Raw genomic sequence first — 27087 nt, 5'->3', positions numbered from 1 at the left:
AACCATTTCTTATTGCAGTCAAGAAATGGGACCTGCGCATGATGGTGGCTGTAAAAATATCCGTTAGAAGCGTTACCCGATGGAACGTGTCAGAGGCACCGATCAGACTTAAGTGGCCAGAGAGTATTTTGAAACTCATCCTTCCTTTTGCAGCTGTGTACGGTGGCCTTGACCTCCATGGGATTGATCCTGGAGTAAAGTGGACACGTCTGGCGCTCACAGCACCACCTGGTGCCACGACTCTGACCTTGGCTGACCCCGTGACCTGGTCAGTGGGCGACGAGGTGATGGTGACGACCTCTGACTTTGATCCTTGGCATACCGAGACTTTCCAGCTGACTGCCGTGGCTGGCAACCTCATCACCCTCAACTCTTCCATACAGTTCCAGCATCTCGGTAAGTCTCGCGAGTACCCATAGCCAAGATCTCGCAACAGACTGCGAGAATTCTAGTTCACTCGCAGAAAACAAATCTCTTGACAAATCTGGTCTGCTAACGAATAAAAACCTTTTTAGAATTGTTTGACTCAGGAGGGAAAGGTGACATTGTGGTAGATCACGTGCGTGGCAGGAAGTCACGTGCTGTGTGTAACCCATTTTGGTGATGACTTGTGACGTCCAATAATGACTGTTGTTCCAATGACATTTACCACTTCACTTACTGTGGCATGTATAGCAGCAGTGACTTTGCCACGTCTGGACAGTAGTGACAGTCATGTGACCTTGTGTGTTATTCCTGCTTCAGCTTACAGCAAACAGCTGACGTCAGGCCTTGACCTCAAACTGTCGTCACGCGTGGCGCTGTTGACCCGCAATATTGTCATCGAGGGCGTGGCCTACGACAGCATGGACAATCAGTCCTTCGGGGCCCGCGTGTTGGTCGGCAGGGGCGTGGAGGATGGCGTATCCCTCAGTGGTATGTCTGGCTGTCTGTCTGGCTGTCTGGTCTGGCTGTCTGTCTCTCTGGTTGCCTGGCTGTCTGTCTCTCAGAACGTCTCTAGCGATTTGGTTAACAATAACATTCATTCGTTCGTGTTCTCTCCCTCAGACCCACAAACACGCACACGAGCACTTACAAAGAGAATCGAAGTTTTATGCTTTCGTGAAATGTGTTTGTGTGTCTGTGTGCGCACGCGGGCATTTCTCTTGGCGTGCGTGCGTGACAACAGGGTTCGCCCGACTCGACAACGTGGAGTTTTACCGAAGTGGTCAAGAAGGCTTCACGGAGCCCTACGACCCCCGCTACTCGCTGGCCTACGTCGACGTCTACAACAACCCGAGTCTTGGCTTCCAGTCCTACGTCCGCGACTGCAGCTTCCACAACGGCTTCTCCCCCGCCATCGGGGTCTTCGGCGTCCCTGACCTCGAGGTCATCGGCAACGTCATCCACCACGTAGTGGGGATGGGTAAGCAGAAGTCGGCGCCTTTGTTCGAGATGTATGCATCGTCGTCTTGTACACGTCACTGACATTACACTGTCACCAACAATACACTGTCACCAACATGCACATGTCACTGACAATACACTGTGACCAACGTGTAAAAGTTACTGACAATCTGTTGACACATACGCACCTTGCTACTATGTCACTATTGTGCCCAAGATTGACTGATGACAACGTCCCGTGCTGAACCTTTTGACGTGAAGCGTTTTATTTTCTGTCCTACAGGTATTCACACTACGTCATCTCGCACTATAATAAAAAACAACCTGGTGGCCTTGACCCTGTGGCCGGGGTCATACCAGGGTCGAGAAGAGAGCGAAAACATTCAGTTTGACGGGGCGGTTGAGGCCACCCAAGCCAGTGGCCTGGTTCTGCGGGGCAACGTGGTAGCCGGGTGTGAGCGTGTCGGGTACCACCTACCCGGCCAGCAATGCGGCGTCAAGCAGCAGTGACGTGTGGGCCGATAACGAGGCTCACTCCTGCCTTCTAGGGGTCGCTCTCTTTTCGGTTGACCCCGTCGTTAACTCCACCTGTGTACGCTTCTCTGGCTTCCAGGTGTGGAGGAACCGGGACTGGGGGCTGTACATCAATCACGGACCCTCCCAGCGCATCAGCGACGTCGTGGCTGCTGAAAACGGCGCAGGATTTATCCCCTTCGTCCTCGGTCCGTCGGCAACAGGCCACGCCTACCAGGACAAAGACGTGGTGCTTAGCAACAGCGTGTTTGTTGGCAGGTGAGACTTGCAAGACATTACGTAAGTGTGTAAATAACATGATTGCTGATGTCATTCGATGACTGGTGATCTGAATTTGGTTAATTCGTGTGAAACATAAGATGAATTCTTTCAAAGTCACACGAGTCATCGCAAGACTGAATTGTGACTGTGACGTCAGCAAGCAACAGCTCTTGCTCTTGATGGTCTCAGTTTAGCCTGATCCCTAAGACTTCGCGTGGTCGTCTGCTTGGAGGTCTCTCGTAGAACCGTTTCAACGTCGGAAAGCTAATGATGACATCATTCTGTGCTTTCCAGGACGGAGACCTTCACGTGCGCTGTAATGGCAACGGGTTCCAGTGACGTCAACGTCCGGCTCAGCTCGCAGGCCCGAGGATGGCGTTACGGGACGTGTGGCATGACTGGGGTTGTCTTTCCCTCTTTCACAAGTGGTTCCAACGGTTCCCCGAAGAAGCCCTTCACGGGTATCATGGCCTACCCCACCATCAAGGGCGTCATGCGCCTGTCCAGTGAGTCAGACTCTATGGTAGTTGTTACAGTTGTACAGACTGAGCGTCAGTCGTCAGCTTTACCACTAGTAACTGCCATTGAGGTCTCCATCGTCAAGATCTATTTATATTCTACTATAACTTGCAGTTATAATCAAACCTTTGTCACGATTGAAATCTACTTTGTTCTTATTGACAACTCGGGTACTACTTACCATCAGCAACTTCCACTGTAAAGTTTACTTACTCAAGAACTGGAGCACTCTCTTTATTGTGATTTTTAACGTAGTTTTTAAAGACCGGTAACACTTGTTGTCTCTTTTTGTCTGCAATACTTTCAATTCACATATTATAGCATTTTATTGATAGATGTGACGTTCGCATTGTACAAGACCGATAGTGCTGGGTCACGTGACTTTGCCATCTCTACTAACCCCGGAAATGACGACGGACAGCATCCAATCCACGTGCAGTCTCTCCGCTTGGAGGACGTTGAGGACGACAGCAAGGTCTTCATGCACGAGCCGAACCTTGGGTATGTAACACCGACTGTCTCACGTGCCAAACCGTATTTCTGTCCGGTTCCTTATCAATGGCCTCAACACTCAGCAACATTGTAAAGATCGTCTCGATTAAAACGAAGCAAAAACACACATCACATCACTTTGTCACATAAACCTAAGGTAGGTAGCACGGGCCCAACATAGGGCATATCAGGGGCCTAGACTGGAGTTTGTAGTGTGTGTGTGTGTGAGAAAGTACAGCCTCATTGCAAACATTGGAGTAGCATCTGGGTGTAGCTAACACAAGTGTAGCTGAAGTAATGTTTGTGCAGGGTGTGTGATATCCAACCCCAATAGCGCTTTTTGATGTCTTGGCTAGTGGCATTTTAGTTGGTTTTTTTCCACAGGCAGCTGTTGGAGATCTTTTCAGACTATTTTATTCCCAGAATATGGCGGAGGCATTAGTTGGTAAAGGTCTGGAGCTTGTTGTTGATGGTGTTTGTCACTCTCCGGGTTTCAGAACCTGTTGAAAGCATGCCTGGCCTTGTTGATGCGGATTTTAATGTCATCGTCCGCTCCACCGTAGTTGTTGACAATGCTACACAGATACGTAAAACTGTTTGCTTCCAGGATGTTCTCTCTTTGAAGTTGGATTGGGAGTTCCTGAGATTGGGAGTTCCTGATTATTGTTGATTCTCATCACTTCGGTCTTCTTTCTGTTAACCTTTAAGCAAGTCTTGTCTGCTTCCTCTGCTAGCTTGGTCAGTTTGGTTTGTGCCTGCTGTTGCCGAGGAGACAGAAGACTGATGTCATCTGCAAAGTCCAGATCCTCTAGCTGTTTGTTGTAGGTCCATTTGATACCTGTGTTTTTGTCTTGGGTTGTTTTACGCATAATCCAGTCTATGACCATCAGTGTGAGTCTTGCTAGAGTATTGTAAGGAGTGTGGGTAGAGAAGTATGTTGCGAACAGTGTTAAGAGATTGGCTAGAGCAAGATCTTAGGCTGGAGCAGCACATACGTGTGTGGCTAGAACACATGTCACTATCAGGATCTACACTAGACTAATGTGTGACACTAACAGTAGACGAATGTACGACACTAACCGAGATCCTACACTAGACTAATGTGTGACACTAACCAAGATCCTACAGTAGACGAGCTAGAGGAGACAGCTTGACCATGAGAGGGAGGTGTTTATTTCTGGCAGCAAGGTGAACCCATCTGATTGCGTGGACATGGACTGTGACGGTCTGAAGAAGTCCATGATAGTTGACGAGGATGGGTCTCTGCTGGGGGCAGCAGGCTATGTCCTCCCCAACTCCGCCTTCCAGTGGAACAACGACACTGGTCACGGCGTGGGAGACTTCCGGATTCCTAAGGTGAGGGTACGAGTGAGGTAGGGAACAGTGAGGGCTAAGCACTATTCGTGTGTGTTCACGCGCCCGTTACTACCTGTAAAACTATTTATGTGTGCGTGTGTCTGTCGATTTCGGTGTGTGCGTGTGTGTATGGAAGTAAAATTCCTACTAACATAGTTTATTTGTCACATCGATAAATCACAAAGTGACGCCATGCCATACTGACAAACATTTTCTTGTAATCACGTGACCACAGGCCATGCTGACAGACACAGATGGCACGAAGCTGGATGTGAAGGACATCGCCCCATTCAAAGGTGAGTGGAGGGAATATAATTGAATAGGAGATGTTAGTGATGAGGAAGGAGGGAGTTCACAGAGTATAGGGACGCCAGCTGCAGTCACAAAGACCATGGTGACTCTGGCTGAGGTGGTGACACTGGCACAAGTGAGAGGACAGCATAGAACTGGTGGGTGTTGATGGGGAAGATTCTAGTAGAAGCGAGTGGGTGACGTACAGCTGGTGTCTGTTGTCACAAATAATAAAGAGTTTAGTACATGCGAGTGGGTGGGAGTTGATACCGCAAGGGCTCAGTGTCCGGGTGTTTGCAATGCTTGTATCCGCCATGACAACAGCCCCCTTGTTCTTGACATCACAAATGTCTTTTGTGTGGCACAACCACTGGTGTACGACATCAACTCGCTAATCCGAGTGGACTTTGCTGTCAGGAATATACGGCACAAAGAACTGCACCTGGATGGTGACGTGGAACGCCTACCTGTGCGGCAGCAAGACTCGCTACGTCATGGCGATCATGGAGAGTCTTGACGAGGACACGGAGACACGGCGACTGTCACCAGTGGCGCTGCTGTCTGGTGGCTACGTGGACCTCATTAACGGTCCTCAGGACCACGGCTGGTGCTCTGGCTATACCTGCAGGAAGAGGTTGTCTACCTTCATGGCGCTGCTGCCGCTAGGTGAGTCTCTTGTCGTCACACCTGTCCAACCTCACCTGCTGACACAAGATGGTCCGTCACTGTGTAGTTTGTTGCCTTCTGTCACAAGACACGTCAGACGTTTTGACACCGACGTTATACAGACGCGAGTACGCTCTGCCTTTCCGTTTACATCCGACTGACGAAGGCTGACTTTTCGAAGGTCAAAGAGCAGCTGACGTCACCACAAGTAGAAATCTCAGTCTCATAAATTCTCTCTTCTCTCTCACTCTTACATATTATAGTCAAACACAAACAGAATTGATCATCCATACTGAAAGTGACCTGACTACTCAGAGAGTATTTTGGTTTGTCTCGTAAATCATTTCCAACGTTATTTAGACCAGTCAATAAGTTCTACTTCCGGTCACGTGGCAGGAAAGCGTACGGACGTGTACCTGACGAGCACGATGCCCAACACCATGCGCTTCTCCTGTTGAACGCGGAGCGCGATGACTGCGTGCTGCTCAGCCTGTGGAAGTTCCAGCCCAACCGTCTGGACGTGTACGTCAACGACACCTACCGCCCTCCTGTCAACGGCTACACGACCAATGGCAGGTGTGTCTTTGACAGCAGATCCTGTGTATGAGTGGAGGGCGTTCAACCTGGTACAGGGGAGTAAACAGTGTGACGTACACCATTATGTAACTAGTGTCCAGCGGGAGACACCAGACCTGCTTGAAACAACAACAATCTCTGTGAACTTCATCTTTCCGTCTCTCCATCGTGTGACCTTGTATCCTCCCATCTCTTATAGCACATCTTTTGCCTTCTTTCACTCTGTCATTCCATTTCGACTCTTGTGTTGCTTCGAAGAGCTTCTTTTCTTTGCTCACAGCAGTAGAAGTCGACCTTCCAGTCTGTATTTCGGACCTTTGCTAAATAGTCGTGAAGACCTTATGTGACCCTTAAAGTCCTCCATGATCTTAGAATGACAGTTGCACTTGTAGACTGCGAGCTACACAGCCACCTGTCTTAAGTGCACGTGCTAATGCTGCTTACACCGTATGTTGGGACACTGAGTGGACGATGGAGGACACAGTTTATGTCATGGCGCCACTGAGTTTGTTATCACATCCTGGGACAATGTCTGCAGGTTCTTCCTGCGGCCAGAAAACACCCCGGGAGAGTTTATTCCTCGATTTGAGAACAAGACGATGGGAGACAATTACCTGTCCATGAGCGAGAAGAAGCTGTTCTGGATGATGTGCGGCCCTGACCCCATCAAGATCCAACTGGTTGATGTCATCGTGCTCAGCATGACCTTTCCCGCCCTGCCGTTAGCGAGCAGGAGTTCTTTGGCGAGCAAATCATCCAGAACATCGCCCTCTTCTTCAACATTCCTTTCAGTAAGGTCAGTACGCAGTCGACTTCATCCAAATCTTGGTCGCTGTAAATACTGTCTTACGACTTGTAGTTACTGTCATCGTAATTAATAACACTTTTGACATTGCAATCATGATTGCCATTGTGCTTTTTCAGCATATTGAGCAGGCGAGCGTAGGTGGTGAGTGAAATTAGAGATATGTCAGGATGTAGATAAGGAGTGATGTTGACTGTGAGTGTCGCAAGGCCCAGTGTGACGACCAGCTCATGGAGCTCACACTGTGGTCAGACGGGTCGTGTTAGCACCTGGCATCCACACACTGTGCTAACGGCTTGCAGGTGAGGGTCGCCAACATCGTTCGTGACGATTCGACGTCATCAGGGCGCAGACGGCGATCGACGGGCACGCTGATACTTGTGGTGGAGATCGGGGACGGCCCGCAGAATGATGGGTCACACGTCGATCTGGGTGAGTAGGACGAACCAGAGCCTCGACTGACAGTACGCACAGCTTTGATGAGCAGCTCCCAGTAGATTAGCTTATCGTCAGGCCACACCCATACTACAGGTTGAAACAATAGTAGGTGAAACTAAGCTCAGAAAGACTGGACGCAGTGACGAACACACAAGCGCTAAAATAAAACCTTCTGTCTTGTCAGAGGACACGGCTGAACGCCTGCTGAAGGTGATACAACTCAACGGCTTGAGTGACGTGGTACAGGCGCCAGTCTCCTACGTCACCCTTGTGGATCCCTCAGCCGGTTCTGACGCCGGCCCCATCACCGTGCAGCGCGTGGGCAACCTGACTCTGACGTCACATCCGGCCGGCGCGGTAGAAGGTCGAGCGTTTAGCGTACAGCCGGTGCTCAGCGTCTTCGACGATGAGGTAAGCACGTCAGGAAGTGACGTCACCTTAGTCCTCTAGCTAAAAGCACTGCAGTCCAAAGACAAACCACAGCAGTGACAGGGTTGCTGTCTAGAAAGTACGTCTGTACCTTGATTACGTCATAGCAATCATCAGACCCTGACAAACTCTGTAGAAAACAGAGGAGAACCTTGTTATCTTTCCCTCTCTAATCAGTGTCTAATTAGTCTCTAGCTATCGGGGGAAAACCTTGCTACCTAACAGTGAGGCTTTGGGGCATTTCAGAAGTCTGACGTTCCGGTGCTTAGTCCTGTTGAGAACGGTCTTGAGACATGCTCTGAACGAACTCGTCATCGCCTGTTGCGACTCACCGTGTGACACAAACTACATTTCTGTTCTCAGGGTCATCTGGTTACTAACTTAGGAAGTGTCAACAGACCCTGGCAAGTTCAGGCTACTTGAGGTCAGAGGGCGCAGGTCATGGGTCCCTGATGGGTACAAGCAACTTGACCTTTGTTAACGGCACCGCCATCTTCAGGGACCTGGCCATCACCTTGCCCGGAAATGATTACATCATCGACTTCAATATCACCTACCCGCCTGAGGCCGCCAACTACTCGCTGTCATCGCGGAGGATAAAGTAAGGCAGCGAGTCAGTGAGGGTGTGTCAGTCAGTGTGTCAGTGTCAGTCAATGAGTGTGTCAGCCTGTGTATCAGTACCTCAGTCAGTAGTGAGCTATAGTGAGCACTAGGTGTCATACAGTTGTACGTAGTTGACTTGTCACTAATTTTGTCAGCACTAACACGTCCTTTATACTCATGGCTCAGATTTGTCATCCCATAGCTACTCCATTGTACAGGAACCGATACGGTACGCTATTTTAGAAAAAAAACTCATTAGGAAAGACTGGTCTGACTGGAGAAAAACCATGAAGAAAATGTCAGAAGTTACAATACACTACATACATACATGTATTTATTGCATGCTTTACAACAGAGAATGTTGTCTTTGTTGTGAGGTCACAAACAATAAACGGAACAATATGCAGTGGCATCCCACACAGCCGTACAACGACTACAGTCCTGTCCCCGCTCCACTTCCTGACAATAATTGTAGGAGGCGCCACCTTTGTCCTAAGGTGGTGTTTGTCGGGATAGTTTCCATGATCATAAACGTTTTATAGTGTATAGTGTATAGAGTATAGTCAACACCTTATTCTGTCACCAGGTGGCACCACGAGACATAGTTGGCAATAGGGGAGATAACTCCTACTCCTGCTGTGGTTGATCTCCCATTGAACGTCACTGTCCATCTGGCTGACAGGGGAGGTAACATTGTGCAGGACATAGCATGGCGGGTAAGTCTGCTAAGTAAAAGGTCCTCAGTGATTAGAGAACAGCGGGTCTCGTTGATTAGTCTCTTGTGATGATCAAGAGATGTCAAAGCTCGAAGCCTTAATGCATTCTGGGAAACACATCAGTCGCAGTCCTTGACTGGCCAGGAGTTAGTTCCTTTGTTTGGTCTGGTCATAAGGCTAAAATGTTATCGCTAGCATTGTGCACATCATAGATACATATACATCATAGATACATCATACATACATCATGGCTACATCACAGACACGGGCTATACAAGGATGCTATGTGGAGGGGCAATAACTCTGTCTTGTGGCTGTGACTACTCGGTGATGTCAACAGGGACACACATGGCAAGCCGTCCTGGAGCTCGCTGCTCCAGATGTTTGTCCGGGACCTCTCCGGGGCATGACCTCCGTCACCTTTGATCCTGCCACAGGAAGGGCAGAGTTCACGGCCATACAGCTGAGTCAAAACGGAGTTTGTCCTCTGCGACTGACAGTGATCTCGAGTCCGACGGAGTACATTATCACCTTTGAGCTCTTCCCCAACCTCTTGACCCCTGCCCAGCGCGACCTTCCCCGAGAGAGCTCTAGCGAGATGGAGCTGAAGTTTGACATCAACTATGACGTCACCAAGGCGCCATACCAAGCGGCTGTTGTCCGGAACTACGTCAACAGCATGGCGGGCGTGGTGGTCACCAGGCACACGTACAGGAGCGGTGAGTGTGTGTCGGAGAGTGTGTCTGTGTGTGTGTGTGTGAGAGAGACTATACACGACAGGATATGAATGATGTCAGGGAAATTAGTTGCCACGCCTTCTGTAGCTGCGATACGATAAGACAGCAAATGATTCAAGTCACGTGACTACGTAGGGCACTGCTGTCTCGTCATGTACTGTAGATTCAGCTGCTTGTGATCTTATTAATTTAGCGGACTATAATTGCCGAAATTATTATTTCCCTAAACACCTCCTTATGAGACGTTACGGCAGATGTACTTCCCCTGCTTATGTATTGTCGTCACGTGACCTTTTGTATTACAAACCTCGGCGTTTTGCCTGCAGTGGCTCAGAATAAGAAATGTTTTCTCTTCTCTTCAGAACTGGTTTGTCGACCTGGCAGACAGTAATTCCCTTCAACATTTTATGTCAGGCTAAGCTTTGCCAGTAGATAATGTGGAAAACTCTGAAATGCTTTGTTTTATTTTGTTCACAACTTCGCCCTCGTCTAAAGCTCTGTAATGCCATGTTTTGCTCATTTTACTCATCGAAAGCTGTGTGGATTGTTTATGATATTAACAATGTCCCCTCATCTAAAACTCTGTAATGCAATGTGTTGCTTACATTCAATGTGTTGCGCTTATCTACATGTCACGTGACGTCTTCCCTCACAATTTCGCCCACCTGGTCACACTATTTGTGTGTCACATGTATCGTCTCACCTTCCAGGCAGCTTGATAGTGAGCCTAGTGCTTGAGGGCACGACGTCTGGCGTCACATCCGCTCTGAGCAGCGTGTGTCACAACATTGCTAACGGTACGACCTTGACCTACGGTGGCACTACCTTGACCTTCTCACCCTACATGTCCGTGAATGGAGCCTCCTACTACGGCGTTACGTGCGGCTCTCAGGCGACGGTACGTTATCTTGTAGACACTTTCGTAGACAATAGAGATCGACAGACAGGCAGACAGACAGACAGACAGATGTATGTCACCGGCAAAGAAAAAATGTCTTGACGAACCGGTCTCATGGTCACAATAAAAGTTTGACAACAGAGACTTAAAAAGTCATAGAGAGATACAAGCTATGTGATATGACTATTCCTCACTATTCCTCACAATGTAGACGAAAACTCGCATTTTTTTCTGTCTAGTCCGAGAAGCTGCATCCGGGAATCATTGCTGCCATTGTGATCGCCTGCGTTGCTCTGGTGTTGACGGTAGTCCTGATGCTACTGTGGAAGTTCAAGGTCTACCCTCAGACGAAAACATATGGTGAGTGACATCAACAGTCGATTCTGTTTCAATGTAGCATCTCTACCTCATGCGTCTTTGACAAATGTCAGCAAGATGTCCTCATTCATAATGTCAGGAACAACTTTCACCCTTTCATAACTTTATTTTATTCCTCCTCTAGAAATACAGCTTCGAACAATGACAGGAGGCACTCGACCGTATAGCGGTAATAATAGAGGATGATAATGATTTAGGATTGATTGCTTGATGATGGTGAATGATGATGATGATGATGGATGATGATGCAGACACAGAGCACACGAGTCTGGGCAGGACAGGGGTCAGTCTCTCTGAGCAGCGAGGACACATTCCTGAGCTTCAAGACTCGCGCCATGCTGGCGACCCCCATCCCACCGCTGACAACGGACATCAAGAACCAGCCCCCGCCGCCATCCTCAGAGCTTGACCCCAGAGCTGACCCCAGGCGTGCGCACTGTGACCCCCGTCCCAGCCGAGACCCTGTCCACCCAGCGCGCCGTGTTCGCCGGACCTCGACTGCGCCCCAGCTCCACGGAGAAGCTGCTGTCGCCCTCGCCAACTGCCGGGTACTGATGCCCCGGGCTGTCGTGGACTCCGGTGACCTCTGGCAGCGTCCAAGACATTTCTTAGACCTCACGACCCTTGCTTTGTGTCCTTATCGCGTGTTATTACTGTTCTAACCTTGTCATTAGCAGTGCTATAACTGTCATAACTTTCAACTACACAACACTTGACGGGTCACTTGATGGTGGCGACAGTGTTCTCCCATAAGTACGCTGTGAATATGCTAATCTCATCACGTTTGTACAATGTCCACTGTATTTTCTCAGATAACAGCAAGTAGAGATAATATATAATAGATTACATATTTTTAATGCTTATTAAACACTTTCTTGGAGACAAGCAATAGACACTCAGTTAATAGCAGTATTTATTAAGGATTATCAATTAATTTTGTCAGCTAGAAGCTGTCGGACAAGATGAAGACTACTGAAGTATAGAATTGTAAAAACAGAAGGAAGAAGCGAGTCGTCTCTGGACTGCTGTCTGACAAGTGCGTGCACATAAGAATCACGTGATTCACAATCGGAAGCTGACTGGTGGAATCGTTAGTAACGGAAACAGCAAAAACTCAGCTTTTTACAAACGCTGCACCTTTTTTGCGATGAGTATGTAAGTTCCAGTGATACACATCAAATGCATCTTTATGGAAATGTTTTTAACTAACGTACACTTTAAAAAGTCTCCCTGTATTCATGTTATGGCCGACATATTTTTTCTGGTATAATATCCGTCCTAAGCATGTAACCTCCTGCACATTGGTGTTTGGATTGTATTTGCGTCCTATTCTTCATGTATATATATACATGACTAATAACTTGCAAACATTTTCTCATGATGACGCGCACTTACTCACATATCCTGAAATCATCAAAAAGAACCACAAAAGCTATTAAAACTCTACAACCACCTGTACAACTGTACACCTGTACACCAAGAAAGCGCGTTTCTGACACGAAAACGAAAAGTGCACATACACAGCAAGACAACTACAACTACAACACCTTCTCTTCACGCCATCGCAGCTCAACACTACATTGTTTCTTGAAAACTAATAATGGTGATGTAAGACAGTCTACACAAACCGCCTCAGAAAGTTGTTGATGCTGATTTGTTATGCACCGTCTTCTGTTGTGGGTGTATTTACTGTGATAATATGCTGTGTAGTGTTTCTGGGACTTGAATACTGTGATATCCTTTGTTTTCTACATCTACGAACTTCGATTAAATGCCTTTTGTTCTTTTATTTTCTCGTTCTTTTTCATATTCGACTTTTGCATTATAAAATAAAGCTTTGGAAAAAATCAAGACGTGTTTGTGATAGTGGATGAAAACATCGACACGTACTCACGCAGGGAAGCGCGCATGGGCACTCGAGCACGTACCCCCCCACACACAAACACACCCATGTCTGAATTTAAAATAAAGTTGGAGATAGCTTTAGCATCCTCTAGACCCGCTAGTTTCAATATGATCACTGTGATCATCCCGGGTTTAATGTTTACCCATTGTATAATGAACCTCATAAATTAAATTGGTTTACTTTTTTAAAAAGTTAATTTACACCTGTCATTACGACCGCACCATGCATGTTACCTGCCGTTTAACACTTGACGGAGGAAGCACAAAGCACTGGGAGCATGGCGAGGTCTGATGTCTCCCGCTGCCTGTGAAATCTTTGACATGAAGTAGAGTAGACTTCTCCATTCGTTCCCCTGCCTTGTCACCACTCCTCGTGTACTCACCTCACCCTCGCCAACAACCCTCCTATTCAGTGACGACACCTGCTGGCTGGGAGACCAGAAAACAATCCACTTTGATCAGGAGCAGCGCAAATTCAGTTTGTGCTGAGATGCTGGATGAGTCGGGGAAGATTTGCTGGACATCCCCTAAAACCCCGTGTTCACTTATCTCACTGAAAACAAGCTGTAGCTCTACACTCACTCACTGACACAACTATAGCCTTGTACTTAACACAAACTAGCCTTGGGTACTATCATGACCTCACACCGCAAAAACAACCTGTAGCCCTATAATTGCTACCTCACCTCACATCTGATGCTTAAAAGTTAACTCATGCATAGGGTTACAGTAAGTTATAGCTTCAGTTCATAGGGCTACAGTAACTGAAAGTTTCAGTTCATAGAGCTACAGTAACTGAAAGTTTCAGTTCATAGGGTTAACCGACGTGTTAGTCCTTTCTCCTCTGATGTTCTCATTCGTTCTCATAAACATTTTTATCTACACTTGCAGACCATTAGTCGCGAAAGAGTTAAAATAATCAGGAAAAACATGGAGGCACGGACTGGTCCGTGACATAGAGCAAACGTAACAATCACTGTTACTCCTCCCATGCACCTCCCTCGTCGACTGCCTCGTCTACCCATGTGCTCCCCTCCACCCCATCAACAGCTAGGGCCCAGTCAAGGGAGCCTGCTATAAATACTGACGCACGCTCATTAATTTCCGTCTTGTGTAACCCTTTGTCCTCGACAAAAAGGAGAGACTTTTATCGGTTTACACTCAGTATTCTTTACCTATCATCTTCAGGATCTTCCGCACGCGAGGCGACAGAGTAAATCAGGAAAAGGTGATTCACATTTAAAATGAGCGAATCGAAAGTTTGAAAAAGCGTGCATGTCATAGGATGATTATAAACAGGGAAGTGAATCGCACAGTGTAGTACGTGACTCAGCGGAGGGTCCAGCTCAGTGAGCCCAGCAGTAGGCGTACAAAGAATAATTATTATAATTAGCGTCGTTCACTGGGCGCGGACACCTGTTACAGGGAAATAACTCGGCTCCACAACACGAACGGTAACTCGTGACGATCCTCCGTGTGGCACCATGGCATCGCCCTGGAGGATGTGTGTACTTGTTCTCCTGACGGCTGCACAGGGCAAGTTGTTTACACAATTTGTTATTTTGACTAGCTTAGTTAGCGACATTTTTAAGAGCAGTATTGTGCACTGGGCGCTGCTTTGTTGGAGTTGTTGGTCATTCAGTTTCTGTCCACCGACGTTCACACAACGCTCTCCATTCACTTGTAGCTGTGTCCACACACTAGTAACAGGTGGCATTTATTAGGTCGAGAAACACATCATACCAACACCAAAGCGCAGATGCATAACATATTTCTGTGAGTACTTAATGGCATTATCATTGTCACGTGCATTCCATAAATATATTTTCGTCATTAATCGACATGCGCTAGTGTGAATAGTGATACAAGAAGTGATAAGAGTGTTTAACTGTTTATCACTGTTATTCTCACACTAGGTATTCGAACACACATGCAAATGCATAGATTATGCATGTCATAAAGCAATGACTCTTGGTTTTGCATCTTGAAATACATATGCTTGTTAGATGCTTAGCTCCTATTTTTCCATATTTTATTTCATATAATTAGCCACAGTAGCATTATGCAATATATGTATATGATATATCCTTGTTGGATTGTCACAAAAGATGAAATAACTACAAGACTGATGTTACTTCCAGAAGCAGGAAGCCAAAAGTGGAAGGATGATCCCAAGGATGGATTAGTTATTCATAAATGTGCAACACAAAATGTTACATTTTCTTGGGAGATTGAACCTGAGGAAGGAGTAATAGCAATTTCCTGGACCCAAATAAAAGGAGAGGCAAGGACCAATATTGCTGATTATTATGATGGGAAATTCAGCACCAAAAAATCCAATCTTGAGCAGGTAACTTCTTGAACATCTTACATGTATAATTCTAGTGTTTCTTTTCCTAGGAACAAATGAAATGTGTGCCACCAAACAACCCACTTTAAAGGGATTACAAACATCTTAAAAAAATTTGTATAGCTTTCAATCATTGACTATATTTAGCTTTTATGTGCAAAGTCCTCATGCATGTATGAGTTGGGAACAAGCACTTAAGCTCGGCACACAAGACCGTGAGTCTGACCTGCTGGATATTACGTTTTGCACTGACTGGACAAGAGGCTTGTACAACTACAGCTGCACTGGACAAAAAGCATGATACAACTTTATCTGCACCAAAAAACGGTCTAGGCCTATGATTAATTAGCTTATAGCTCTAAACGTACTGTCCCTATCACCTGGTTCATTATTCAAATGTAGTCCATAAACCACACACAACTCCAAGCCTCACGATTCTCTGTTTATTCTTCTCAGCTCTGCTCCCCTCTGTTCAGTGGAATCCTAACAATTCTTCACATATCTCAATGTTACAACCTCTCCATCCTCCCCATCCACATAGCCCCCACTTTCCGTGTCAGCATCATGTCACGCCTTCAGTTATACATTTGTAGTTTTGTCGTTTCCCAAAGTTGTAAGTACTTTCCTCTTGTGGACAGTTCACCCATTCAGTTTCTGTTAACAGTTTAGTGCAATGATTATTCCTGTTTATGCTACTAACAGCAATACTTTCTCTTTCCCTGTCCACTGTGTACTGATACTTTTTCACTATGAATAACTTGTGTGATTAATGATGCTTCTCCTTTGTTTACCCATGTCTTGAATGCTTTCTTCTTTCTTTGTTTTTGAGTTTTCTCTACAGTTTAAAAAAAAAAAATAAAAACAGAGTATATGCTTTTCTTTATTTTTGTTTTTTTTTCCTGTTCTGCTGCACCAGTGTGATATCAAACCATGTGTAGGTCTATTATTACTATTAATAGGACATTTATAATTACATAGCACAATTTTACAATATCCTTATTATGTATTGCTATACTAAATGGAAATAGAAAAAATCACACAGTGGCCTGCTAGGCATGTGAGCACAGCTGCATACCAAAACCTACATGCACGCATGACACGTGCAAAGATTCATGCATCACACACACACACTGGAAGAAACTGGAGTGCTTGGAGCAAACCACCAAAGGTCAGCTCTGTCCACAGAGGTCACATCTAGAAACAAACCCATGACACCCGATTAACAGTTGCACCAGGCATTTAATTACTACACCACCAGCCACCAATTATTAGTGTTGTTGTTAAATGTAGGAGCAAACATTTTGACGAAACAATAAAGAAGGTTTGACAATGTTGGCATCCATTAGTCTTCATGCCTTTAGGAGTTAATGCCAGTGTTTTGTTTCCTACACTTGGAGTCCTAAAGCATTGGTACATAGTTTAATAACTGGTCTGCAATAAATGTAGTAATTTGTCATTGATTAATTTCATGAAGTCCATGAGTTATAACAGTACTGAATTTCAGACTTTAAGCTGTGACTTTTTACTGCTGCTTTAAACCTGGATTTTTCATCTTCTGATTAATTTTTCGATGAGCTCCGTGCTTAAGTGTTAACTGTTCACTTTGTTACGGTGTTAACTGTTTACATTTTTTAAAGCACACACCCTCATCATGCAGAAAACAAGACGAAATGCCTATGATGCAGCTTTCAGATTGTGTATATTTGCTGCTTATTTGTGAAAAAGTAGAGTTCTGGGTGGGGCTTATATACAGGTGTGCTCAGTGGACCAAAATTTACTGTATTTTCTTCAGAGCTTTGAACCACAAGGTATTAGGTTACCACTAAGATTGACATTTACACATGTGTGGCTGGTAATGCCAATGTATTATGTTACAGGTTGGTTTGGCTGGAATCAAGCTATCTAACCTCTTCATGGAAGATTCTGCAACATATATTGTAAATGTCAAACTGAAAGATTTGCCATTGATGACAAGAAGTGTCAACTTAAGTCTCTCAGGTAAAAGTAATACATTGAAAAGGTGACCTTGGCACTTAAGAATTTACTTAGGTAAGCGGGAAGTGTACTTATTTTCATTAAAATTTCAAACTGAAAATAATATAAGGATCAATTATAATTATAATTAAACTTGAAACTTTTGCAGAAATCAATGACAAAGCCTTCTGTTATAAATCCAAAGGAAGTAAAATAAATCCAATAGCTATGTATAATGCTGTTGTTTATTGCTTAAACATCAGGATTCTTAGAATACTCTATTTCCAGTTTTCTTCATTATAATCTTAACCTGCAAATTTCTTTTATAGCCATCATCAGTTTTGCTTTTTTAAGGACTTAATTACATTTGGAAATGGCTTAGCTGAACCTATAGAATGATAGCTCCCTTTTCATATGTATCATCCTTGGATTTATTTTAAGTTATTATTGCATTAACACTGTTAGTTCATATTCAAGTAACATATCGATGTGGTTGGCAGCTCGGCAGCAGGTATGCATGTAACCTGACTGGGCTGCAAAATGTGTCTAGAATAAGGGAAGAACCACAGAACCCTTAATTTAATTTGCCATGCATTTTTCCACTTTATTGCTATCCAATATTTTGTTGAAAGAGATAGAAAATTAGTCCTACAGGTGACACAAATCAGTGCTTTAAAACGCTAAAATAACACGACTATGTTTGTTCGAATTCTGGTGTCTGTTAAAAAGTAAAATCTTGAATGTATTTTTGTTTTCCTTTTATCATTCAAGAAGTTTCAGATTTGATCTATTCACTCTGGCTCTGATGTATTATAAGAGAACAATGAAATATTATTACAAATATATAATGTATAGTCTAAAAACTATTCTTTGATCTTGATATAAATTTATTTTGCTATATCATCAATCAGATGAGATTGTTGTTTGTTTTTCTTTTATAAGACAGTAAGCATGCTGTGGTTTTACTGTCTTTTTTTAGTGTTCCTTCGTAATATTAATGTTGGTATTATTTACACTGTGTAGCCTGCTTTTCATCCTACTCTGTTTGAACATTTTCATCTTTTTTATCCTATTTTTAAAAGTCAGAAAACAGTCTGTTGAAATAATTTGTGTAGATTTTTATATTTTTCTTTCTTTTTTTTTTTTCATCTAGAGCCACCCCAACTGCTGAAAGCACAAGAGTTCCACATTAATCTGAGCACCCTGAAGGAAATGACTTCAAGCACTGATGCACAAGCAGTGCTTACAGACAGCTGTGGTGTGGACCCTTTGCTTACCTGGGGAAGCCAGCCATATCTGTTATCTGGAAGGTGGGTTGTCAGTTTTGGGCTAGGCTAAAAGGAGAAAATACTATCAGGATAGTGGTGGATTGAATGGTTTTGCGAGGATATAGAGATACAGAGTTGTTGAGTCGCTTAGTCTTGATATCACTAAAAAAACACTATGAAAAGAAAAAATATAATAATACTAGTATCAAAATAGAGTTTATTTGGTGCTCTTGTTTCCAGTGTAATACATGATAAACCTGCTGAGATTGTTGACATTGTCAGGCACCTAGGCTCAGGTTTTGATTGCCATATTTTAAATGTGGCTAGCAAATAGTATTCCTTCTTCCCAAGCTGAACAAGTTTTCAATCAGCAAAAGGATCTTGAGCCATTTTTAATCAGTCATTTATTGACTGTCGTTTATCTTTTCCCTTCTAATATGCTTCATGTGCTGATTTTACCCTCTTGTCTGTCCATAAGAATAGTTTGAACAGCATTGTCAATATATGTTCTAAGGTAATTGGTATCAGGCAGAGGGATTTGGCTTTTCTTTGTGATCAGCAAATTGTCAGTAAGGTGTCTGAATTTTGTCCATACCAGAACGTGCTAGCAGGAGAGATTGTTTTACTGAGCTCAGGGAAACTATCCTATGTCTGTATGCAGAAGTAACAGGCACTTGAAATCATATTTTGTGTGAGTGTGTGTGCATGTGTGAGTTGATGTAGTCTTAAGAATAATCTGTGTAAGACTGTTGGTTTTTAAGTTTCTTGTGATGCACAACTTATTTTGTCCTTATCATTATCTTGTAACTAGCACATGTTCGTCTATATTTTTGTAACTTAGCACGCTTCCGACTGGAATTAATAAGGTTGGTCATTGGCATTAGAAAATAAGAAAAACTCTTTCTTCCTCCATATCTGTGGGTGGTCCAGTGGTCTAGTGGTCTAGGGAATGGTTAGCTCATGTCACCAATGCAGCGAGGGCTGGTTGTCCTGGGTTCAGTTCTCATCTCAGGCACACTGTTCTTTCTCTGCTTGTTGCATCTATTTACAGGACTGACTGCTTTGCCATGATATAGCCTTAGTTGCTGACTCAGCCTAAAACACCAGATCCCCCCCACCATACACTCTCCCTACCCCTCTTTCATATATGCACAGTACAGTTTGCTCTCCAGTATAAAGTCAAATATAAATTTAAAGGTGCACTAAAGAAACACAATTGTCCAATCAGCCTGGTTTAACTTTTTCATGATCCAAGAAGTCTTTATACCAGAATATCAGCACAAGAATATCAGGATATGACCAAAATATTTGACACTCAAGATTTACCTCCGGAAGCTTTCTGGATATTTGTAACTAATTAATCTGCTTTCTGCGATAGGTCTTGATGCATGCTTAACCTCTGAAGTTAGTGCAGTTTATATTTAATAAACAGAAATCCATAGACATCAGAGTAATGATGGGCTATAGATAGCATCTATTACATGAAGCTATATGTACTGTATGTCTGCTATTTGATCACCACTGTCCACTTTTAGCATCCTGATCAAAGACAGGAAGAAAGTTCATACTATGAGGACAATTATTTTAAACTCAATTTGACGGCGATGCATGAGGGAGGTTTGTACTTCTGTGAAATCAACAACTCATCACCAGCATTCCAGTGCCTGCAGAGGGACTCCCCCTTGAGGAAACGTGCAAGCATAAATATTGTTGTCCCAGAGCTTGAAACAGTACAAGGTGAGATTTTTGTAGAATAAATTTTGTATCCATTTTAGACAAGTGTCAGTGTGTTTAACTGCTAAATAGGTTGCTGTTCTTAAAATTGTATAAGAATAGTACTCGGTAATAAACAGAACTGACCACACAGGCTTGTTCTGCAGAATTTTTTTTCTTATTATCAGACTGGAATCAACTTCCTGACCGACCTGCTGTTAGACAGCTAAAACAGTGATAGTTTTTTCCTGTATGATTATTCTGTTTGTTTTATTATCTTATTCTGAATCTAGAATTCTGCAAAATATATGATGAATGGTTAATTATTGTGCGAAACTGCTCAACTCTTCCTTTACAGTTTTGCACATGAACATCTTCTCAGCTACACCTCAGTTGTGTCGATTTCATTTGTATTGAGTTAGCACATTCACTATGTGGCATAAACATTCCTATTCCAACATGCACTTTGTCTGCATCTTGCTATACTTTGAAATCAGTCCAAATCCCCCAAAACATGAGATTCATTATGATATGCAACTCTGCAAACCGTTAGCTTTGGGCATATAAATGGTGAAGGAAGATAAAGATGAAGATAAAGAAATTGATAAGGAATTTTTTATTTTGTCCATTGGATGCACCTAAATTCTTTTTGCGAAAAAGTGGTGTGTCAAAAAGGATTCAGGTAGTAAGGGCTGATTTTGACATATTTTGATTTATAATTATAATTTTTTATGATATATTGTTTGGCTATAATGATATTTTTAATCAAGTGAATTTTTTACACATTAGAGTAGCACAACTAATAATGAAAGAGTAAAGGACCACATTGTTTCTACTTGGCTTTCTTTATATTGGTCTGCAGAGCAAAAAGGTGCTAGTTAGAATTATGCTAAAATTTAGAGTAAATTTTCACGAAGTATTTTTTACAAAACTTTTAATTATTCATTTACAACTTTTAAAAATTGATGAAACTTCATGCATTGAGAGGGGGTATGGGGTGATGCCAAAAGAGATAAGAATGCTGGTGTTTGTAACATAAATTCTAGTCTACCATAGTGTGTTGTTGAAGAGCAGCACTGGTGATTTCAGCGGCAGCACCAGGTCTTAGTGGCGGTGAGGTTGCAGGCATTGCCATAAGTGTTGTGGCCATTTTACTGATTGTCATCATCGTTGCTGCTTTCATTGTTGTGAAATCTAAGGGAGGTGAGTAGGGCATGGCTACTGTTTAACCTACACTGTATTTGAATAATATTACTAAACTAAATGGTCACCTTTTTTAAATGCTTCCAGTATCTTGTTAAAATGTCATATGTGGGAGATTTTATGTTTATATGTGAATTTCACTTGAGTGTAAATAAATAAAACTAATCCTGTAACTGAATGCGCATCATGCATGAAAGAAGTTTGCGTCAGAGACTGGTTCAGTCAGGCCCGTTCTTAGCCCCCCCGGGGCCCGAGGCAAAGGGCATGTGCGGGGCCCTCACGCCACGATCACACGGTTTTAGTTGGGATCTAAAGTCACTTTTTTCCTCAGGGATATCTCGTCTTTTATCATTGACAGCACGCTGCATACACATTACAAGTTCCATAGGCCTAGTTACCATATCAATCAAAAGCGCGGGGCCCCTTGAAGCGCGGGGCCCTAGGCAGATGCCTCGTCCGCCTGCCCCTAAGCACGGCCCTGGGTTCAGTCATGTACAACCACAATGCAAAGACATTTTGAACTTTTGACTTCTGCAGTAAAACCCTGAAACAGTAGAGTATGTAAATGATGGTTTAATCAAAGCTCAAAACATTGACAGCAGTTTGAAAAAAAAACCACAAATCAGAGAAGCTGCAAGAAAGGGATGAATGAAAGGGGGTTTCGGATTCTAGCTGCCCAAACATTGTGTAATTTGCATTCAGAAACTTGCTCATGAATAAAAATCTCTGAAAGTGCAAAGGCCCATATACAAACATTGCCTATCACTTCCACCCGTGTTGGTTGAATCACTCTGTGCCAAAATTTGCACACTTCTGTTGTTGAACATTCATAGCATTTTGTTGTAGCTGACAAATGTATTAAAAGATAACATACTGCACAACTAATGGAGTCACTAGAGCAATAAAAAAGTTATTTACATAGGTGAAAATAAGAATAAAGATTTATTGACAAAGTGACACTGCACTTGGAATATGACTTGCTGATGTTAGATAACTCTCCTTGGTGTTTTAGTCACTTTTTTGTTTTTGGAGGGTGGTGGGGGTATTTGAAAAATCAACTTTGTCAGCCATGAGGGTACTCTTACCAACTATAAGTCACAGTTTTGTGATAAAGACAGAGTTTTTGTCAGTTGTTTTATATTTTAACACGGGTGGTCCGGTGGCACAACTGTCCTGTCACCAATGCAGTGAGGGTTGCCTGTCCTGGGTTCAGCTCTCGCCTCGGACACGCTGTTCTTTCTCTGCATGTGGCGTCCTATTGTTTTATTCAGGGCTGGCTGCCTTGCTGTGGTATAGCCTTAGTTGCTGGCTCAGCATAAAACACCCCTATATTTTTATACTAATTTATAAAATGTAACATGATGACAATATAACTATGGCAGCATTACTAATGCACTTTAAGGATAAGATATGTTGTGCTTTTCACATTTACTCGAATGTCACAAATGGGATTTCATCACTGATGCATGCCTTTCAGAAGTCAGAATCAGATGTTTGTTCCCACCCCCTGCTCAACATTCTCCAAAGCATCTTGCTGCAGTGTTACTTAGTGCATGCATACATGTGCAACAAGCTAATAACACTTGACATATTCTCTCACTGCCCTCACATGAATGAGGTTCTACATTTGTGGTGCTGTGTTTCAGGAAAATATTACAAACCCAGAAAATCAGAGGAGGAACTTCCTGAGGGTGCTTCAGATCCTCTGAGTAAGCAGGACATTTAAGTGGAGATACCATTTATATGTTTGACATCTAACAGCGACTAAAGCATATGTAATTTGTGCTGGCTATCTAGTTCTTGGACCAACTAGTGTTGTCTTGTGAGGATATGTTTGATGCCTTGGGTTTCTTATACTAGTCATCTGCATCTTGCTGCCCATAGAAGGAATCAACCAATGCCAAATGAATTGGGAGGAATTTTGAAGTTGAAAATCAAAGCCAGATCCCTTTGCTCCTTCAATTTTAACGAAATTTGTATGCATCATGCGTATTTTCTGCTCTTTCCTTTGCAAGTACAGCACACTGTTTGCATGCATTTGTAATTGTATTTTAAATTTCAAACATTCATTTTGACTTGCCTTATGCAATCTATTGTATAAAACAGTTTTAATGTAGTAATCACAATTTTTACATCTTGAAAGTGACAAAGTGACATTTTGGACACCTTGACAATGACCTGGAGATATTGATGGTTACACAGTGAAGGTGAACAAATGATCATGGCTTACATTTACTGACACTGTCTTGCCGATATCAAACGCGTCACAAGTTATTTGGAACCTGCTAATGATGTCACAGTAATAAGGAAATAATATCACAATTGTATGCTGGCATTTTTAAGTCAGGTCAGCAAATTTTTGCACAGAATTTCCGAAATGTGCCAAATGAAAAAAAGAAAAAGAATATGTGTTGCTTACTTTGGACCATAGTTATGAAACAAGGATAAGTCCCTGGCCTAGGGCTACATAGGGAACTAGAAGACAACCGTCTTGTTTGTGAAGTTATAAAGCGGTGTCCAGACCCTGGAGATGTTGTTTAACTCCTGAGGCCATAGTTATAAAACAATGGCAAAGGTGTCCTAGGGTAAATAATTAAAAAAAGTGTTTTGAGGGTCTGGAAACCACTTTATAAGTTCAGAATCAATGAGTTTCCCCTTGAGTTCCTCATGTTGCTTTAGGGGAGACAGTGTCACTGCACAACTACATCTCCTGGAGGTTTTCCAGTTTAGGGTTCGAGGTAATAAATGTCTGGTTTGTGCAAGCAGAATATGTACAATCATCCCCTGCCAATGCTTAGCTGTAAGCATTAAAACAAAAAAATCAGAGAAGACAGGATATATTCCATTGACAAAAATCAAGAAACTGTATGACCATGTTGAGAAAGATGTGGAGCTTAATGGGACAAGGAACCTTGATGAAAAATTTTAAGATGATTGTAAATTAGACAAATTGGCAAACATTGGAATCTTCTGAGAAAGACCTGTCTATGGAAATTAGTCGTGATAGTTTAGTCCATTTGTCACACCATAGCAGCTGGAGACCTGTATACAAATCTGCAAATGTTTTGATGTCTGTGCCTACAGTGTATTGTGGTACAATCAACAATATTTCATTATTTTTTTAGGATGCTGTGTTAAATGGCACTTTTAAAGCATATTTATCATACTAGTCCCCCCCCCCCTTTTTTATTCTCTTGAGGTAGCATGTGTGTTGTGTGCACACATTTTTGGCATTTTTAAGACTGGCGCTGGCGCCTTTTTTGTGGAATATTTCCCAGAGGATCCTGAGTTGCACTGCCTAGTTTGTCATGTCCTGTCCTTTCTGCAGAATCTGATACCTTGATGTGTTCCATTATACAACTCTAGCATGTGCATATCGCCATATACACATTTAGAATCAGTAATCAATTTTCTATCAAAACATTTATATTTAGCTGTGTTTCTCTGAGGTAAACTTGATGTATTCTGCTGTCTTCTTCCATTTTTTTTGTGATAGATGTGTAAGCTTGCGGGTTTAGTCTGGCTTTTTTGTTGTCGTAATCCTTTGAAACCTCATATTGAAATGGCGAGGCACTTGTTATTAAGACCATCACAGTGACAGATTATGGGTTCACAACAGTTAAATCTTGGTGAAATATGGCAGTGGCTTAATCAAACTGGCTGACTGTGATGTAGCCATTGCTGTGATTAATAATAAATTTAAAAGTGCACAGTTTAAGTGAAATATTTGCTGTCGCTGCTGGTGTTAAAACCAGAAAAGGAAAAAAAAATCTTAAAACTAGATCAATTTAAAAGTTAAATTTCTTTTTAGCATAGTATGTCTTCTAATAGCCATGATGTCAGCTAAGTGATTCTGTTAGTCATATAACTAATAGGTTTACAAGGCTGGCATTATGACATTGACAAAGCAACTGGTCCTACCATAACTCATGATTTCATGTTTAAGAAACTATCTGTCCTCAAATGATATTGTATTTTATGACTTCAAAAAAAAAAAAAGAAGATATTGGTAAATTTATTATTAAAACTGTACTTAACAATCAAAAATGACTGATCTTACATTGGTGATTTATTTCATTTTATATCCAGTGAAAAAAAAAAAAAACCGTACTGAAATATAGCCACACTTTAGTTCTAAGCATACAACTCATTGTAACTGCACCATATCGCTCTTTAGAGTATCCAGGACAAATAATCTTTGTTGTCTTTCTTCAAATATTATTTTCATATCAAACTACAACTTACTGAAGTCTTACAATCTCATCTCACCTGATAATGAAGGGTAGCACATTCTTGCTGCTTCTATTTAGCTATCTTTTCATTCAACTGGAAATAGCCATCATAGGCTGCATCTATAGAGGAAGTAAGAATGTTTCTTTGATCAATTGATATTTTTCGATTTAACAAAAACATAAAATCAAATGCCTTTTTTCTTGGCAAACATTATGCACTCTTCAGAAATTGGTAATTTCACATATGAAAAAGAAAAGGTTTGTACAGTTTTTTCCCCAAAAGTCCTGTCAATTTATTTGCTCAAAATTATGCAATTGATAATAAATGTATTTATACCTAGTTTTTCACCCCTTTTGTGTATATCAGTGTGCACCCTAGTATCATGATCCCATATCATTTTTAAACATTTTTGTGATTGATTGAATTTACATTATCAACAATACAAATTTATTTTCTATATCTGATTATAATACCATTTTGTGGTCATTTTCTTAAACTCAAATCTGAAAAATTCCACTTTTTTACTCATTTTCAAATCCAGTTTTTTTTGCATCATTTTTTGAAAGGCCAAATCCATCAGTTATTTTTCAGTATCATTCTCTCTCTCTTTGAGGGATAGCTAATTGTGCGCTAGTCATCAACTAAAAGGCGATTCTTATTTTGTAAATGAACTCTATGACCATCTTGCCACTTTGCTGTGTATGTGGTTTAAGAAAAATGTAGCTTTTATATTATGATTTTTTATCTGATCTCATGTAAATATGCTTTTGTTTTTACTTGTTATTGCAGCTGAAATAAATATAGGTTGTGTGAGAAAAATGACTTTTGCTACTGTTGTGCTCTTGACATCCATAGTTATCTACTGATGTAACAATAATTATAATCACTTTAGTTTACACAGAAATCGATATAAATCTTGTAAGTTTCAAGCATGCTTACAAAGAAAAAATGTGGATGTATATCTCTGGATTGCTTGCAGATGAATTAACTTCTAGAACAAGAGTCAATGTGGTGAAATAACAACTTTGCAAAAGGCTTAAAGTTAATGTTGGCAGATAAGCAGTCTTAAAAGATACAGCTGTCGAAAAAGTAACATGGCCTTATTCAGAAGGGAGAGCATTCTACATATCTGGAAAACTTGTAGAATCTTACCAGCATTAACTGAAAAAAAGTTTACCTTATTAAAAAACTTATTAAAACACAGACATGGAACTGATTGAAGGGGTACTAAATAATGTACCTACACAGTACTAACTAAAGCATGAAATCTGCATCTGTCTTTCCATTGTTGTCCACAGAAAAAAAAAAGTTTTTAAAATATAAAGACTGACCTGAGAGCTCAGTGAAAATTACTGG

At 42.4% G+C, this 27087-nt stretch overlaps 2 protein-coding genes across 3 annotated transcripts in view; both read left to right on the top strand.

Moving 5' to 3' along the window:
- LOC112567506 (fibrocystin-L-like) overlaps positions 1–12936 on the top strand; it is a 60756-nt gene extending 47820 nt beyond the window's left edge. The window contains 19 exon segments of the mRNA XM_025244199.1: positions 154–396; positions 745–915; positions 1169–1405; positions 1670–1884; positions 1886–2178; positions 2476–2687; positions 3036–3201; positions 4377–4548; positions 4784–4844; positions 5257–5505; positions 5871–6081; positions 6620–6872; positions 7006–7023; positions 7189–7318; positions 7509–7735; positions 9413–9791; positions 10520–10707; positions 10947–11067; positions 11337–12936. Coding sequence (XP_025099984.1) covers positions 154–396; positions 745–915; positions 1169–1405; positions 1670–1884; positions 1886–2178; positions 2476–2687; positions 3036–3201; positions 4377–4548; positions 4784–4844; positions 5257–5505; positions 5871–6081; positions 6620–6872; positions 7006–7023; positions 7189–7318; positions 7509–7735; positions 9413–9791; positions 10520–10707; positions 10947–11067; positions 11337–11494 — 3704 coding nt within the window. The 3' untranslated portion in view covers positions 11495–12936.
- Positions 12937–14316: 1380 nt separating this feature from the next.
- On the top strand, positions 14317–26550 carry LOC112568119. Of its 2 annotated transcripts, XR_003099999.1 has the most exons (7): positions 14317–14526; positions 15132–15340; positions 17218–17338; positions 18468–18624; positions 20118–20319; positions 21385–21498; positions 23145–26550. XR_003099999.1 is itself a non-coding variant. In XM_025245223.1 (5 exons), the coding sequence occupies exons 1-5, from the start codon at positions 14475–14477 to the stop codon at positions 20179–20181; spliced, it is 603 nt and encodes a 200-aa protein (XP_025101008.1). In that variant the 5' UTR covers positions 14317–14474; the 3' UTR covers positions 20182–20320. The 2 variants fall into 2 exon arrangements, 1 of the variants encoding a protein (XP_025101008.1); XM_025245223.1 differs by lacking the exons at positions 21385–21498; positions 23145–26550 and having other exon boundaries at positions 20118–20320.
- The last annotated feature ends 537 nt before the right edge of the window (positions 26551–27087 follow it).

This window comes from Pomacea canaliculata, linkage group LG7 (assembly GCF_003073045.1).
Source record: "Pomacea canaliculata isolate SZHN2017 linkage group LG7, ASM307304v1, whole genome shotgun sequence".
NCBI classification, from domain to species: domain Eukaryota; kingdom Metazoa; phylum Mollusca; class Gastropoda; order Architaenioglossa; family Ampullariidae; genus Pomacea; species Pomacea canaliculata.
This window is presented reverse-complemented; position numbering and strand designations above follow the sequence as displayed.